At 41.1% G+C, this 18,731-nt stretch overlaps 1 protein-coding gene across 1 annotated transcript in view; it reads left to right on the top strand.

Annotated features, from left to right (window-relative positions):
- The first annotated feature begins 684 nt into the window (after positions 1-684).
- Positions 685-18,731, top strand: part of snd1 (staphylococcal nuclease and tudor domain containing 1) — a 952,477-nt gene continuing 934,430 nt past the window's right edge. Inside the window, exons 1-2 of the mRNA XM_063072967.1 lie at positions 685-815; positions 13,505-13,654. Coding sequence (XP_062929037.1) covers positions 735-815; positions 13,505-13,654 — 231 coding nt within the window. The 5' untranslated portion in view covers positions 685-734. The remainder of the gene's footprint in view (positions 816-13,504; positions 13,655-18,731) is intronic.

Here is an 18,731-nt window from a genome sequence, read left to right as displayed (position 1 = left end):
AGACCCAGATGAAATATGTCTCAGACGTCTAAAGAAGAAGGAAATTGTAGATTGACTGCAATTCGTCAAGCCTCTCTGACTACAAGTATGACAGCTGGAGACTGGAGGGCTGCTAACATTGTGCCGCTGTTCAAGGAGGAACTGATAAAACAAATTAGTCAATTTAGTAATGTATATATATAGACTTGAATTAGAATGATTCCTTTATCTGAGAGCTGCACAGTTGCTTGGTTATATTCCACACAGAGTTTGACCGATTTCCCGATATTACGGAAATCAATGGCGAGAAACATTGAGGTAAAAGATTGGCCAAAATCTTACTCAAGGACCGAAAGGCTACTTAAATACTCAATGCCAATTTACATCTTTGCACTGAAGCTGAAGGGAAAGGACTTGAACCCTCAACCTTCCGACTCTGGGAAGTGACTGATTCCGAATGACGTGACTAATACTCAGAACGGTTATTTAGGTCACGAACGATAGCGAGAGAACATAACAAGAAAACCGGCCACCAACACGCACATGCTCACTGCACCCCGTGAGATTGAGCTGACGTGTCCTAGGCCTCCCCGAGTCCGGTAACCCGGAAAGGGTTGCCGTGGTAACCATGACGTGTCCCACCCTTCAGTCCCCGTCGCCTCTGGCTCCCACCCCGGAAACAGTCACTCGGAGTCGCGTGCTGCGCGCCCCTGGGCTTTCTTTTTCCGGTTCATTCACAGCTCGGTTCAGGCACGATGGCGACAGCAGCAGCTACTTCTTCTCAAGCGCAGTCAGCAGCTCCGGCCCTTCCGCTCCAGCGAGGGATCGTCAAGCTGGTGAGCTGCCGGCATCGTTCGTGGGTCGGAAGGCAGGAGCAGCGTGCAATCTAAAAGTCATGTTGCTGGTTTGGGAAGATCGGTTTTTTTTGGAGGGAGGGTGTAGTTTGACAAAGAGTCAAAGGTTGGAAGTGGGTGGCGAAGAGCAAGAAATAACAAGCTGTGGAGGTTTATCCCCTTCCCGAACTGAGACCGCCAAAATAAAACTTTATTTGAGCAGTTGCAACATCGGCGTCAACTCCGTAAACATTTGTTAGCCTGGAAAGTTCGGGGTTTCAGTCTGGGAGGGTTTGACAAGAGGTCAGGCAGTGTATTTTTTATTGGGAGAGATAGAGGGAACGATGTAAAGTGGTCAAGAAGTCTTGCAAGTAACTGTGTGCCCACGAACTCCAAACTTAGGTTTGGTCCGATCGATCAGTAGAGGGAGTCTTAAAGGGCTGTAAGTCGGGCAGCAGGAAATCCTATGGCGTCAGTGAGCTCAGCTCTGAGGTTTCCTCGTCTTGCCGAAAGGGTAACAGTGAAGCACGTCAACCTTGGAGGGAGTGAATATGAATAAGCGAAAGGACTGAGGGCTGTTCCAAATAGATGCACCAAATACGCGATCGAAACAAGGGAGTGCGTGTACGGCGTAACCGATCATCGAAAGTAACACGTTGCTCCTAAGGCGGGAGAAAGTTGCATGCTTCAATATTAGTTGTTCTTTCCAGCAAATGTACCCATCGTGGACGAGGGGGATTCATACCGTTTTGTTTTTCCAATAACTATAACCCATTAAAAACGCAAGCGCATGTGCATTTTGATAGTTGCGCAGATGCTTACCTTGGATTGTGCTTTCGAAGTACTTTAAATGTACTCACCCCCGGAATTATCAGTTACTTTTCTGCAAGGAGATTGGAACATTTAAGAATGTTGGTGAAATTAAGTGTATATCCTGCTTATGAAATGGTTCTGGTTAGTCGGGTCATACGTTGCATTGAAGGCTGGCTGCAGAATTAGTTAATACCACGTACAGAGCTGTTCCCTGTGGATCTCCATGTATGTATTCTTGTAAAAGTTTTCTTCATGCAGATTTTTTAAAAAGATTCACCAAGGTGAATCCAGAATTTGACCCTACTGCTGAAATAAAAGCCATCTTAATATTTGTTAATTTTCTTTACTACTCAATACTGCTTTGCCTATTATTGGCAAACGTATTTCTGATAGGAATGTAGATAAAGGGTGGCAGGGTGCCGATGAAGGCATTTGGCAACTTGCTTTCATTAGTCAGGACATTGAGTAGAGGAGTTGAGGTGTCATTATTGCAACTGCTGCTGATTGAAGAGTCCACAGTTGGAGTATTGTGTGTAGTTTTGGTTGTTCAGCTATAGGAAGTTTGCCATTAAACTGAAAAAGGTGAATTCAGGTGGGTGTCACCAGAACTGGAGGGCTTTGATCTAACTTGCTCCCAACATAGCGATGCAACTATAAAGAAAGCAGGACGGTAGCTATATTTTATCAGGAGTTTGAGGAGATTTAGTTTGGCACCCAAAACACTTGGAAAATTTCTATACATCTACAGTGGAGAGCCTTCTGAGTGGCTGCATCACTGTCTGGTATGGCGGTGGGGGGGGCGATGGCCACTGCACAGGATCGAAGTAGTCGACTGAGAGTTTAAAAACTAGTCAGTTCCACCATGGGTACTAGCCTCCGCAGTATCCAAGATGTGTTCAGGGAGCGGTTCCTCAGAAAAGCAGCTTCCATCATCAAGGACCCCCTCCACCCGGGACATGCCCTCTCACTTTTACCATAGGAAGGAGGTAGAGGAGCCTGAAGGCACACTCAGTGATTCAGAAACGGCGCTTTCCTGTCTGCCATCTGATTTCTAAATGGACATTGAACCCCTGAACAATTGCTCATACTTCTTTATTTCTGTTTTTTAATTTAACTATTTAATATGCATATGCTAGCTGTAATTCAGATTTTCTATATTATGTATTGCATTGTACTGCTGCTACAAAGTTAACAAATTTCACGCCATATTCCAGTGATATTAAACCTGATTCTGATTCATTGTCAGAAGTTTAGGAGGCTGAGGGTGGCTTCCTAGAGGAAAAAAAAATCAAGAGGGGTATAGAAAAGCCAGTCTTTTTCCCCAGAGTAGGATTGAAACTGAAGTACGTAGATTTCAGATGAAGAGAAGGACTTAAAAGACATTTAGATGCATGGAAAAGATAGGAAAGATTTAGAGGAATGTAACCCAAATCTAGGCAAATGGGACTTGATTGTGGCCAAAATCCTTCTGTACATTACTGTCATTTACTTCGTACTTCCCTCTTTCATTTGACCTCCGGAAGCACAACACCTCACTTGTGTACATTAAACTCCATGTCAAAGGGCTTAATTTGGTTCTGTATAACTCTGACTCTATTGAATGAGGCAGAATCTAGTATGATATTCTTCAGCTTAACAATGTTCCAATGCCAATTGAAGAAAGGATTGACTCTCATACAAAATGTTTGTCTTGTGAGCCTCATGTCAGTTGTAGAGTTGTAACATTATTGGATGATATTCTTGGGATCGGATTTAATTGCATCTGGAGTACGATAGACTTTTGCTGGTAGCATGGCTTTGTGTGGGGCAAGTCGTATCTTACAGACTTGATTGAGTGTTTGAGGAGGTGATGATTGAGGATAGAAACTTAGATAAAGAGTTTGACAAGTTGGCTTATGCTACAGGCCCTTCCAGCTCACCAGCAAAATACCTGTTTAACCCTGGCCTAATCACTGGACAATTTACAATGACCAATTAGCCTACCAACTGGTACATCGTTGGACTGTGGGAGGAAGCTTGAGCACCCGGAGGAAACCCAAGTGTTCACAGGGAGGAATGTACAAATTCCTTACAGATTGAAAGTCAGAATTGAACTGTGAACTCCACTCCCAAGCTGTATAGTGTTGAGTTGTTACGCTCCCATGGCATCCCATTTAGCATAGGTGTAGTATTAAAGTTTGTGGTTATTCCTGAGTTGATAGCCAGCCTCATTTGAGGAGGTGCGGTACTATTGCATCTAAATCTTTCAATGTCGCTGGGTGGAAGGTTTCAAAGGTACATTTAATGTCAGAAATGTATGCAATATACATCCTGAAATGCTTTTTCTTCGCGACCATCCACGAAAAGAGATGGTATAAGATCTTTGAAATACTTGTTTTAAAATATTTTTTCTTGGTGACTTTTCAAGTCTGAGTTTATCGTGGTAGGTTAGGATCAGTGACCAATACATTAAATGTACAAGCGTGGGTTGCCTTTGTCACCGGCCTCATTTCAGCAGATTTAAACAAATGTAGCTGATCTCACTTACTGGAAATTAGGAATTAAATCGGAGGTCTTTTTGTGCCTTATTGTAAAAGTCAATGTGTAGAATCACTGAAGAGTGAGATTGCTCATAAATGAAAGTAAAGGTGTTTTGATACAAAATCAGAATCTGGTTTATTATCACCGCCATATTAACTAAATGTAATAAGAGGAATTAATAGTTAAACCTGATGAAGATGTGTTACCTTGCTTCTTTGGGCTTTAGAGAAGGTGGGTTCAGAGAGTTAGGATGCATGGATTATGAAATCCCTATATTTGAAAATTGTTCCTGTTGATCAAAAGGTGCCAAAGTTGTTTCCTTGGTGAGGAATAAAGAGTCAGCATTTCAGACAGACTCTTCATCAGGAATGGAAAGGACGGGAGAAGAATCCAAAATAAAATGCTGGTGGGAGGGAGTACAAGCTGGAACATGATAGGTGAAGCCAGGTGAAGGGGAAGGTAGGTGGGTGGGGGAGGGGATGAAGTGAGAGGCTGGGAGGTGATAGGTAATGGGCTGAGAAAGGGGGAATCTGATAGGAGAGGTGAGTACTCCATGGGAGAAAGTGAAGGAGGAGGGGGCCCCAGAAGGAATTGATAGGCAGGTGAGGAGAAGGTGTGAGAGGGGAACCAGGATGGAAAAGGAGTGAAGGGAGAGAAATTACTGGAAGTTGGAGAAATCGATGTCCATGTCATCAGGTTGAAGGCTACCCAGATGGATTGGGAGGTGTTGCTCCTCTTGCATGAGTGCGCCCTCATTGTAGAGTTGAGGCCATGAACTCCCATGTCTGAATGGGAATGGGGAGTGGAATTAAAATGGTTGGCCATTGAGAAGCCTTCCTGTTGCTGATGGAGCAAAGTTGCTTAAACTGGTCCCCCAATCTATGTCAGATCTCAAACTTTAGAGGTCGCAGTGGGGTACAGTAGATGAATCTGAGCAACACACAAAATGCTGGTGGAACTCAGCAGGCCAGGCAGCATATGTGGGGGTAAAAGTACTGTCGAGGATTTGGGCTGAAATCCTTTGCAGGACTCTGACAGACTTGTAGGTGAAGTTTTGCCTCTACTGGAAGAACTATTTGTGGCCCTTGAACAGTGATGAGTAAGGATTCCAGCTTATTCTGCTCTTCCTTTGCCACCATTCAGGGCCCCAAACAGAATACATGCATTCTAAGTACTAGTCGAACAAAGCTTGACACCTCTGTTCGACAACACTTTGCTGAGTCCTACCTTGGTCATACTTCCCAAAATACAACACCTTGCACTTAACTGGATTGAATGCTACTTGCCGTTCCTCAGCTCACTTACCTAGCTGATGAAGAGACCCCTGTGATTTTTGATAACTATGTTCATTGTCTACAATACCTCTGATTTTAGTGTAATCTGCAACCGTGTCTTGTATTTTCTCATCCAAATTGTTTACATGGATGATGAACAGTGCTGGGATCTACATTGATTCTCTTGGCACAGGCCTCTAATTATTTATCCGCTTAGCTAGTTCTTCCTGGATCCCATGGGAAATAATTTTCCAGACAAGCTATCCTTTTTCAAATGCCATTTAGACAATGCACCCGTTTCCTCTTGGATCTTTTGGAAGGCTTGTGCAGAAGTAGCAGGGGCTCTGGTAAAGTTATTTAAAATGTCCTAGTCATGGGTGAGGTGCCAGAGGACTGGAGGATAGCTAATGTTCTGTTGTTCAAAAAATGTTTCTAAAATAAGGTAGGAAATTATAGGCCAGTGAGCCTGACATCACTAATTGGTAAATTATTGGAAAGTTTTCTAAGGGACTGGCTATAGTATATCAGTATTTGGATAGCCAGGGCCTGATAAGCAATAGTCAACGTGGCTTTGTGCATGGGAGGTCATGTCTAACCAATTTTCTCGAGACTTTTGAGAAGGAAGCTGATGAAGGGAAGGCAGTGGATGTTGTCTGTGTGGACTTCAGCAAGGCCTTTGACAAAATCCTGACTGGGAGGCTTGTCAAGAAGGTTCAGTGGCTTGGAACTTGGGATCAGATAGTAAATTGGATTTGACATTGGCTTAGCGAGAGAAATCAGAGAGTGATAGTAGATGGTTGCCTCCCTGACTGAAGGGACTAGTGGTGAACTGCAGGGATCTGTCAGCTGGAAAAAATGGGCTGAAAAAATGGCAGATGGAATTTAATGCAGACAAGCGAGAGGTGTGGCACTTTGCGAGGACCTGCCTTGGCAGGTCTTACACGGTGAGTGGTAGGGTACTGAGGAGTGTGGTAGAACAGGGGGATCTGAGAATATAGAACCATAATTCCTTGAAAGTGGTTTTATAGATAGACAGGGTCGTAAAGAAAGCTTTTGGCACATTGGCCTTCATAAATCAATGTATTGAGTATAGGAGGTGGGATGTTATGTTGAAGTTGTATGGGATGTTGGTGAGGCCTAATGTGGAGTATTGTGCAGTTTTGGGTCACCTGCCTAAAGGAAAGATTTAAAAAGTGTAGAGAAATTTTACAAGGATATTACTGGGACTTAAAACCTGAAATATATTGGAAGGTTGAATAGTTAGGAATTTATTCCCTGGGGTGTCAGAGAATGAGGGGTGATTTTTTTTTCAGATTATGAGAACACTCAGTCCTCTTTTATTGTCATTTAGAAATGCATACATGCATTAAGAAATGATACAATGTTTCTCCGGAGTGATATCACAGAAAACAGGACAAACCAAAGACTAACACTGACAGAACCACATAATTATAACATATAGTTACAGCAGTGCAAAGCAATACCATAATTTGATGAAGAACAGACCATGGGCACAGTAAAAAAAAAAGGTGTCAGAGTCCCGAGTCCCCGATAGCAGGCAGCAAAAGGGAGAAACTCCCTGCCATAAACCTCCAGGCACTGTCAAGTTGCCGATGCCTTGGAAGCAGCCGACACTCAGTCCATCCATCCGAAAACTTCGAGCTTCCGACCACCCTCTCCAATACAGCCTCCTGAGCGCCATCCTCTGCCGAGCGCCTTCAACCTCTCCCCGGTTGCTGAAACACGCAAAGCCGAGGATTTTGGGGCCTTCAGCTCCGGAGATTCCGGTTACCACACAGTAGTAGCGGTAGCAAAGCGGGCATTTCATAGAGGTATACAAAATTATGTGGGGTGTAAAAAAAGGTAAACCAGCAGGCTTTTTCCACTGAGATTGAATGAGCTGCCAGTGGAGGTGATAGATGTTGGTTTGATTTTAATTTTTAAGAGAAATTTGGGTTACCATATAGATGGTAGGTTTTTGGAGGGCTATGGTCCAGGTGTGGGTCAATGGGGATTGGTAGTATAACAGTTTGGCGTAGACTGGATGGACCAAAGGCCTGTTTCTGTGCTATATTACTATGGCTGTGTTTTGCACCCTGTCCACATCTGTTCTCTTCGAAAACTTCCAGATTTGTAAGACATAGTTTGTGCTGATGATTCCTATTCAGTCCTGGTCTATGCAAGTGCTGGTTGATCCTGACATTTGGAATCACCTGCAGTAATTAACTACCACTGATGTCAGGCTTACCTGGCTAGGCTTTGCTGCTCTTCTTAAAATCATGGTTGAACATTAGACATCCTTCATTCTTCTGGAGCTTCACCTGTGGCTAAAGATGAAACAAATATATCTGTAAGAACTTCCATAGTTTTCTTCCCTTGATTCCCACAAGGTCTAGGAATACACTTGATTAGACTTTTTAAATCTGCTTTAAGATCACCATACATCCTTGGAATCAAAATTAGGTCTGTCACTGACTGTGTCCTGAAATTTGTTGTTTTGCAGCAATTTTACTCCGGTAATTTGTATTTGGTCCAAGGCATCACAACTTATTTGCTTCAATTCCTTAGCTTCCATGATTTTCATAGTAAAACCTAATGAGAAATATTCATTAAAACTCTCCTCTGGGTCTACAAATGGGCTCCAATGTGCTAACAACTTTTCAGAGCGTATTCCAGATGTGGCCTCTCTGGGGCCTATATTCCTGAAGCATATCCTCTCAGTTTTGGATTCACAACAAAACATTCAGTAAGCTAATTTGCCACACTGAACGACATTTTATGATTCATGCAACAGATCCCTCTGAAATTTCTCACCATTTAGATAAACTGCTGCCTTTTATTTTTACTGTGAAAGCAAACCATTTTCACATTTTTGCAGATCTGTTTGCAAATCATTGCCCACTCTAACCTAACTACAACTTTTTGTAGCTTCTTTGTTCTCCTTACTGTCTGCTTTTCTACTTGATACGGGTGCTAAATTTGCTGATGACGTCTTTGTCTCAAGTTATTTGTGTAAATTAGTAAAACGTTGAGATCTTGGAGATCATTCCTGTGGCCAGTTACTTGCCAACAAGAAGTAAACCGGATTGTCTGCTGTTTTTTGTGAGCCAGCCAATCTTCAGAATACATTATACCACTTCCTACACAACGAACTTTCATTTTCTGAAATAACTTTTGATGTGGCCCTTTATCTAATACTTTTTGAAATCTTATTACATATACTGGTTTTCCTTTATCCACAGCACATGTGACTGTTGAAAAGAACTCGAACAAATTGGTTAATCATGACTTCCTTTTCACAAAATCACATTAGCTTTGTCATGAATCCTTTGAGGGGCCTGCTATAACTTCAGTAATAACCTTAAATTAAGATAAATTTGAGCAGGATTAAATTGATTCCTTGAAATAAGTAATCAATTTAATCCCACTCAAATTTATACCTTCTCTGACATTCATAAGATCATGGTTGATGTTCAACCGGGGTGTCGTTTTCTTGCACAGATCCTTGACCTCTTAATCAGTAAAGATTTTTTACATTCTTTCTTGAATGTACTTTGTGACTAAGTCTCTAAACCCCTCTAAGGAGGAGAAATGCAAAGATTCTACTGGGTGAAGAAATGTCTTCTCTCTTTTTTTAATGGCTGGCTCTTTATTTGTGAGAGTAATCCCTTATTCTGGACACCCCAGCTATGTGAAGCATCATCTCTGTATTTATCTTGCCAAGCCCTGCATGAAATTGTCTGTTTCAATAAATTCCCTCCTCATTCTCAAGACTCGTTTCTGAAGCATTCTAGTGAATCTTGTCTACTTGTTTTGTCTTAAGTATATCTTTCCTTGAGTAAGGAGACCAGACTTGCACACAATATTCCCATGTAGTTGGAGCTGGATGTTTTTCTCTGGAACTCAGATCTTTTTACAATAAAGGGTGACATAGAACATAGAAATCTACAGCATATTACAAGCCCTTTGGCCCACAGTGTTGAGGCAACCATGACATACTGTTCACGTTACTTTTTTTAGCGTGTCGCACCAGACAGTCAGCCATTCTTGTCTGGCACGTGGTGTCAGGATTGGTCTCCTTTTGGATTAACCGGGTCACGATGTGAATGTTCCTGACTGGATCCTTTTCTTTTGAGGTTGAGTGGCTAGCTTGACGCTCAACCCGGCACGGATTGAAAGCGTGCTCGGGGGGGGTGGCCTGACTTGGATTTAACTCTGGAACCTTCGCTTTGGAGTCCGGCGCTGATGCCATTGCGCCACCAGCTGGCTTCACATTACTAATTGCTTTCAGTACTTGCATATTATCTTCCAGTGATTTGTATACAAGGCTACCTAGGTCCCCTGATTGCCAGCATCTTTCAAACTATTCAGTTACTGCTTTTGAATATTTCTTTCTACTTGAAGTGGATGACCTCTTATGTTTCTATGTAATATTCCTTCTGCCATGTTTTGCTCATTCTTACTGAGCCTGTTCACAGAGCCATGCTGTCACCCAATTTTGTGCAGTCAAAAACTTTAATAACTTGATCCTCCCATCGACAGATAAGGATAAGTATGGTCTTTGCAGATGATAATCGAAGCATGGTAAATTATGAAAGTATTGCATAGGAACCAGAGTTAATTGGGAGCTGTAGTTTGTGTAAGTCCACATTTGACGTGGAATACAGGATAAGTATCTCCAGTAAGAAGAGCGGCAAGGCTAGGGGACCTTGGATGTTGAGAAGCTGATGAATTTAGTCAAGAAGGTAAAGAAGCGTACATAAAACTAGGAAGCTAAAATCACACTAGAGAATTGTAAAGGAGTTTGAAAAGAACTCAAAAAGGGAATTAGGTGAGCCAGGAGGGGCCATGAAAGATCCTTGACAAGTTGAATTAAAAGAAAATGCCAAGACTTTTGATATATAAAGAGCAAGAGGATAACTAGGGAGTGGGTAGGACAACTTGAGGATCAAAGAGGGAACATATTTACCATGGAGAAGAGCGTAGAGAATAGGGAGATCAGTGTGGAACATGCTAATTTGAGATAAGAGGCAATAACTTTAGATCTCATAAATAATAAGATGGATTAATCCCCAGGACCTGAAACCCCAGATTATTGAGTGAGACTAGATGAGATTGCTGGGGCCTTGACTGATATTGTGATGTCTTCTCTAGCCACAGGCAAGGGCCAGGAGGATTGGCGAGTAGCTAATGTTGTTCCATTATTCAAGTTTCAAGGTTCATTTCATTGTCAAAGTGTACATGTACAATACAATTCTGATATTTGTCTTCTTCAGATAGCAATGCAATACACATGAAAAAGTAAAATAAACAAAACTCACAGACCTCAGAAAAATAATAGCAACAATAACAATCCCTGACCCCCACCACCACAGGAAAAAAAAAATCCCTGACTCTCCTCCCCGTAGAAAAAGAGCAGCAATAATAAGAATCCTTCACCCCCCCCACGGAAAAAAACACAGCAACAATACCAATCCCTGACCCCCTCCCCTAGAGGAAAAACAGCAACAATGCTCAGTCAAAAAAGACGGAGACAATAGCAACACATCCCAAACCCCTCCCTTGCAGGAAAAAAAACAGTGACCAACCCCCTCGCAAAAAAAAGAACAGCAATAGTGGCATCAAAATCCCCTTATCCCCCCCCCCCATACACAAAGAAGTTAGAGATCAGCCACCTGGCAATTGACCATAAGAAAGAAAATGCTGATAAATTGAAGGAGGCCAATCTAAAGTACAATCTAATCACAAATCTCAGAACATCGAACTGATTCAGAACTCACAACTAGTCTGAGTGGTGGCTTCCATTGGGAGCCGTCACTGACTCTCTGGTGTCATTGGGTGTGCTCATTGACTGGGTTCGAAAACCTTCATCTCAATGCTTTAGTCTTCCTCGCCGCTTCAGGATCGAGTTGTTCATGACCCCACGTCCCATCTTTGGTCCTTTCCACAAGTCAGCCTGTGCTCCCGGTTCCCTTTGGGTTCTTGTCTCTGATCTCCATGAGGCAGCCCTCCGGGCACAACATAATGCTGGATCCCTCGATCGAGACCCAAACTGTTCATCACTGGCACCAACAGTCTCTGCAACACAACACAACAAAAAAAACAATAAGAAGGCATAGAAAAACTGAAGTAATTTAAAAGATTTGCTATTTGGAAGACGTTGCTCATGGAATTGTTGTTTACTGGTGCCATCTTGCCATTCAAAGAGGGAAATGGGATAATCCTGGAAATTATAAATGGTGGTTCTCACATCAGTGGTGGGAAAGATACTAAAGAAGATTCTAAGTAAGCAGATTTCCTTCTTATTTAGTGGCAATTAAATCACTTTCAGTTTTTTCAAACAATGAACATGGAAGTGATATGTCTGCGTTTTCCCCAGCCTGGAGCTACAAATTCACAAATCCTAGTGGATGACTTGTATTCATTATCTGGAATTGTCAGCAAACTTCTAAAAGTATGTAGGAATGGACCAGTATTTATGAGAAAAATACTGAATTGTAGATGTTTTTTCCCCTTCCTGCCACTCCACTCACCACTTTTGGAAGGTGGAACAGTCTACATGTCATTGTTTCATTTCTACACAATTTATCCTATATCGTACATAATGAGTTTGAAAGTAGAGTGCAATGTGAAAATGAGAGCCATTTAGAAATTTACTAAGTTTTAGAGTTATATATGATGACAGGAAGCAGCGTCAATACAGTCGACAGTGCACAAGGATGGGGAGAGAGAGAGGGAGAGAAAAGGGAGAAATGAAGAGCCTGTGTAGAACTGAAACTGAGGTGTGTTCCATCTTTTCCACTGGGAGGCGGCATGCTTATACTATGGGTGTTTGCTTTTATTACACAGAAATTAAATCCCTCTTTGCAACTTTAAGGTTTTTTTGGTAAGTTGCTTTATTCTTGGGATTCAATCCCTTTAGTACCATTAAAAAATGTCTCTTAAGCTTTTTGTGCCTATAAATCCTGCATTGTACCATGCGTATGTTTTCTATTTTTTGCATGTAAAAATGGCTGAAATCCAATTTCAGTAAGACCAATGAAATCCAATCTGGTGTTTAATGTTGGAAATTTCAGGCTGATGCAGGTTTGAAGAATTTTGATTAGTAACATGGTAATTATATTAGCAATGAATGTAATAGGTTAAATCTTGAGCTAAATTTCAATTTAAGTTCCCCCCTTTTTTAAAAGCACTGCATTATATTGAAAAGACGATTTAATAATTGTGGATGCTACTGTTTTATCCAGTCAAAAATACAGGTGCAACAGTAATGTGGTTAATTTTTAAAATTTTGGAATCATAAAGATAAATTAGAAATCATTTTGCAATCTGAAGAAGATAATTTGGTTGTTTATGTAGTGTGTTATCAATGCGTAAGTAATGAATGAACTCAAGGAAAGGAAGTTACTTCACTTTGGGGGAAGCATTGATATTCTTTCTACAGTTGAATATTTTATTGTGGGAAGTTGGGGGGCTTGAGTCAATGAACTGATTGTTTATCACTTAAAAGAAAAAGATGTATTCCTTTTTCTTTGTATGGCTGTTGACTTGAAAAGCTACAAAAGCTTTTTGAACTCAAGGGCAGTTGTGTGTTATGGGATTAGATAGGCAAGTAACATGACCTAATAAGTTATAAAATGGGAGAGCAGGCTCAAGGGGCTTATACACTTGTTCTTATGTATACATTTTCTACTTGATTACATATTCTGCCATATACCTGAGCAATCATGTCAGCTTGTGATGTAGAGTTCTGTCATGCTATATAGAGAACCATTAGAAGGTCGTTGAGCATGTAAAAATATTGATAATATGTTGTTTCTGTTTTGGGATCTCCATTCCTCCTGCTATTCTCATTAATCTGCTCTGCGCAACTTAACAAATATGAAACAACTTGCTTTTATCTAGTCGTGACATAGGTAAATGGCAGTGTTGGCAGATTGTAAAAAAATATTTTTTTTGTCGTCCTAAAGATTTTCCTGTGGTGGTTTTGACTTGAATAAATAAAGCTTAAGGTATTGTTGTTCTTTTATTTCCTAAATGTGGGATCATAATAGGGTGATTTTTGGGTTTACTTTTGTTTCCCAGGTGCTTTCAGGTGGTGCAATCATTGTTCGTGGCCAGCCAAGAGGAGGTCCACCACCAGAACGGCAGATTAATTTAAGTAATATTCGTCCTGGTGCCTTGGCACGTCGTGTTGCTCCAAATCAGCCAGAGTCCAAGGAAACTCCTGATGAGGTGAGTGTGCTAGTTGGGGACAACGTTTAACCTCTTGTGTTATTAACAATGAGCAGAACAAGACGCAGCATGTGTGCATTTTGAATGTCCTGACATTGTCAATTCAGGCAGCACAACGTTGACTGGAGGAGGCAGTTTGGGGTGGGGGAGAGAGCAGGGAGGAAGGAGCTGGATTAAGGTCCATCAGTTTAGTAGCTCCATTCAGCAGAAACTTAGTTCAAAGGTCAATAAAGATTATTCTGTTTTTGTATCTAAATATTATAATGCAAAATGAACAGTCTGTGGTAAAATATGTATTTTTAAACTTGTTCACTGAATATTTGTCGAATACTTGAATTATCCATTGAAAATCTGTTGAAATATTGAGAGATTGGGATTCAGTGAAAGAAGCTGAGGAGAGATTTGGTGGAAATATAAAGTTGTATTTATATTAAGTGGATAGTGGGAGGCAGTTCTATTTGGTAGAGGTTATAAAATAGAGAAAGAATTAAAAGTGATAGGAGGGAAGCTTTTGTACATTATATTGTTGGAATCTGGAGATGCCTGTGGGTACAATGGTTGCAGCTTCTATTGTGGTTTTTAAGGGATTGGATAAATGTATGGTGATAAGCTAGTTTGTGGATGAAGCAAGAGAACATCATTAATACAGAGCTGCCATGGACATGTCAGGCGGAATGGTCTCCTTGCTGTTTCCATTGTGATCACATGAAATAGCAAGTGGGGGAATATATCATCATTATGTACTGTGCCGTATGACGTGAGCGATAATGGTCTGCTATCTGTCTTTCACCTGAGCTTATTCTTTTCTCTATCCGTGACCATGTTGTTGTTTTTTTGGGCAAATTTTTCTGTAGAAGTGGTTTGCCATTGCCTTCTACTGGACAGTGTCTTTGTAAAATGGGTGACCCCAGTATAAAGTATCAGTTCTCTTTGGGATTGTTTGCCCGGCATCAGTGGACACATAACCAGAAGTTACGATGAGCACAAGCTACTCGTAAAACCTTCACACCTGCACCCATGGGTTCATGTGACACTAATCAGGGGGGATAAGCAGGTTCTGTACCTTGCCTCTAAGTATCTCTGTGAGTAATACAGAAATGTTTTTTTTCAATGGTGACCCACCCTCCTAGGTTGTGCACCCAAGGTGTTGATGGTGGGAGTTTAAGGAATGGAAGTGCCATGGAGTGTCAGTGGAAGATGGTTAAAACTCATGAATTGGTAATGGCTTGGCAAATGGCACAGTGTAACTGTTGCATGTGCTTCATGACCTGTATCTGAATGTTGCTCGGGTTTGCTACATGCACAGATCGACTCTGTAATTTTCAGAGATATGAAAGAAATTGAAAACTATGCATTCATCAGCAAATCTCTTTTCATTTGACTTTATGGGGGATGGTAAGCGATGAAACAGCTAAAGGTGGTTAGATCTGCTCAGTGATGTTGCAGTGATTTCCTAAGGCTGGGAAATTTGACCGCCAGCAACTATAGCTAGTATCTTTGCTCAAGAATATTTCCTGTCTTTGAGTTAATTTACCTTGATGGCCCTGGACTTGGATAACCTTCAAAGTAAAATATTGCATCGAAAAGCTCAGTGAGGAGAGAACTGGGGAGTAAGTGTTGCTTGGTAACAGTATTGGTGAAACTTTTAATCACTTCAGTGAAGAAATATGGCAGTAATTAGCTAAATTTGTCCTGGTCTTTTGTGGGCAAGACCTAGAAGGAAAGTTTCCATGTTGCTTGGTAGTTGCCAAACTATATTGAAACAGCTTGGATAATAGCACAGCTGGTTCTGGATCATGAGTATATGTACCTTTAGCTGTGGTGACTTCTTTAACTTCTGCTCTTTTGCAAGGTGTTGACTAGAGCTAGCCTCTACCCCACCTCTTCGATTGGAGATGTTCCCTTTGTTCTATCATTCTTTCCCAGCCTAAAAATATCATTTTTTTCCCTTTACTGTATATCCTGCCAAATGTTTCCAACATTTTATGACTTAATTACGGCTGGGATTTTGTCTGGTTGCTCAGCCTGCTGTACCTAGTGCTCTGAGCTGTTTCTTGGTGTTATGTGGAGTGAATTCAGTTGACTGAGAAATGGTTGCTGTGATGGGGGTATCTGAGAAAGTGACTGGGATGATCAGTCTGGAATTATGATTGAATATAGTGGACATACTTAAAATTACTTTTGTATTTGCATGCTAGCCTCATTGATAGGACAGTTTTTTACAGTTGGTACCTTCCATTACCTGCTGATTTGCCTATTACTATCAGTATTGCAGCATTCTGAGCTGACCTGTTGGTTGTATGGTTGGTAAGTTCTTGTTGTAAGTTTGCTGGACTTGCTTCTTGCTTTTAGGTACAGTTGCTCTTGTGTAAATCATTGAACTGGGTTGTTCCTCTGTCTAGTACAATGGGTGAATAAAGGATATGCTGCACAATAGGTTTATGATTTGAACAAACAACAATTCTAATGCTATTAATGGCTTGCAGTGCTTTGTTGCCCAGTTTTGAACTGCTATCATGTCCTTGATAACAAAGCGGGGATTCGGCCTTTAGCAGGACTGCAGTGGTTACTCCAGCTTATGCTGTCTGATAGAAGCTTCAGTAGGTGAATTTGAGAGGATGAAGTCGATCTGGTTTATCACTTGTTGCAGAGCCATTCTGGTTATTACCCTTCAGGACTTGGCTAGCTCAGCTGATATTTAAGCTGGTATGCCATTTACTGATGGAGATTGAAGTCCTCCACTCAGTATATCTTGTTTATGCTGCTTTGTAAAACATGTCTAAAGAAATACAAGGAGGAGATTAATTCATCATTTGAATAACTTCTTGCCCACCATGTTTGACCTGACTCCATGAGGTCTTACAGTATCATTGCCTCATTACATTTCTGCGTACAAAATCACCATCTATGATGGGATTTGTCCTGTACTACTGGCCAGTCAAGACGTACACACAGCGGCTATTTTATGAGGTACACCCGCTCGTTAGTGCTAATATCTGAGTAGCCAATCATGTGGCAGCAACTCAATACGTAAAAGCATGATGGTCAAGAGGTTCAGTTGTTCAGTTCAAATATCAGAATGGGAAAAATGTGATCTAAGTGACTTTGACCATGGAATGATTGGTGCCAGATTTGATTTGAGTATCTCAGACTGCTGATGTCCTGAGATTTTGTAGTCGCTGTAGTTTACAGAGTGGTGCAAAAAAAATTCCAGAGTGGCATTTTTTTGGGGGGGGGAATGTCTTGTTAATGAGAGAGATTAGAGGAGAATGGCCAGGCTGGTTCAAACTGATAGGGTGACAGTAACTCAAATAACCATGCTTTACAACAGTAGTGTACGGTGTTGTGCATTCATCTCTGAGTGCACAATATGTTGAACTTTGAAGTTGAGCTGTAGCAGTAGAACACACTGGGTTTGACTCCTGTACCTAATAAAATGGCCACTGACTGTAGCCAGATAGTGATTCAAATTTGTTGTCATAGGCAGATGTACCTAGGATATAAATGTCATGAAAATTAGCTGCTTGCAGGAGCAGCCTGTAAATTATAGACATGACAAGCATGAATTACATTAATTTACATTAACACGAATTATACTGAACCTATATGACAAAATAAGCAAAAATAAACATGATGACAGTAGTGCATGTTGAGTGAGATGTAGTCCAAGATAAAATTGGGATTTTCAGGTCAGTTCAAGAATCTAATGGCAATGGGTGAGGGGGGCAGAATGTGTGTGCTGTTGACCCTTGAATGTGGAGCTCCAGGCTCCTGTACCGCTGCCTGACGACAGCAATGACGGAGTCTGGAAGGAATGATTTGGGGTCCTTCAGTTGCTTGATAAGTCTGGACAGTTCTCATAATTTAGAAACTAATCTGTTTTTTTTTTTGCGTGTGCGATGTTGGTGGGGCAATGTCTTTTTCATGCCTTTACAAGATGCGGAGCGAGAGAGAGAGACTGTGTGGCACACCACTCCTCATGCAGACATTTCACAGTATTTTTCCCTTTATTTTACGAGGTCGTGTTGCGATCTCAGCACTCAACCTGGCACGGATGGAAAGCATACTCGGGAGCGGCCCCACCTGGGTTTGAACCCGGGAACCTCTGTTCCAGAGTCTGGCGCTGGTGTCATTGCACCACCAGCCGGCCCGTGAAACTAATCTATTTTCAAGTGGGCTTGCATGTCAACTGTGTTTGGGAGTGACTAACATTTTGAATTTGGAACCCAGGTTGAGTCCAGGTAGATTTGTTGTATTCTGTTTAAACACGTTGGCTTTGATGCAGCTGTTTCGGTAGGCAATAGAATCAACGATATTTCTGTGGTTCTACAATTGCATGAAGAGCAGATTGGATAAGAATGGTATATTTCCACGATTCAGTATTTTCTTAAATCTTTTTTTTTGTAACTTACTCTTTATTGAAATTCAGCATCATATAAACATTTCCATAAGATGTATTTCAGATATGTACAAGTTAAAAAAAAAATCACCCCCTACAACATAATCATTGATTTTTGAGAATAAAATCAGGCCTATGTGGAGTTATATAGTTAAACCATTTTTCCCAGTATGAATCAAATTGTTCCAATTTATGATTGACAGATGCTGTTATCTTCTCCATTTTGTAAATGTCCATTGTAATTTCCATCCATGTGTTTAAAGTTGGGCTGTCCTGTGATAACTATTTCCTGGTAAGAGTCTTTTTACCAGCCACCAGCAGTATTGATTAAATATTTATCTCTTTTTAACCATTCTTGAGATATATACCCAAAATATATGATCATGCTTTCTAAGGGCATTTCACATTTAAAAATGCCTTGTAGGGCATTATGTATCCCATTCCAATAGTCTTTGATAATGGGGCAATCCCAGAAAATATGGTAATGGTTTGCATTTTGATTTCCACAATTTCTCCAGCAAACAGGGTGGTTACTATCATAATGGGATTTCTGAGAGGGTGTAATAAAATATCTTATCAGGTTTTTCCACCCAAACTCCCTCCATTTCTGTGAACTGGTACACTTCCATTGATACCTCCATATTTTTGTCCATTCTTCCTCAGATAGAGTTATCCCTC

This window comes from Mobula hypostoma, chromosome 20 (genome assembly GCF_963921235.1).
Source record: "Mobula hypostoma chromosome 20, sMobHyp1.1, whole genome shotgun sequence".
In the NCBI taxonomy this organism is placed as follows: Eukaryota; Metazoa; Chordata; class Chondrichthyes; order Myliobatiformes; family Myliobatidae; genus Mobula; species Mobula hypostoma.
This window is presented reverse-complemented; position numbering and strand designations above follow the sequence as displayed.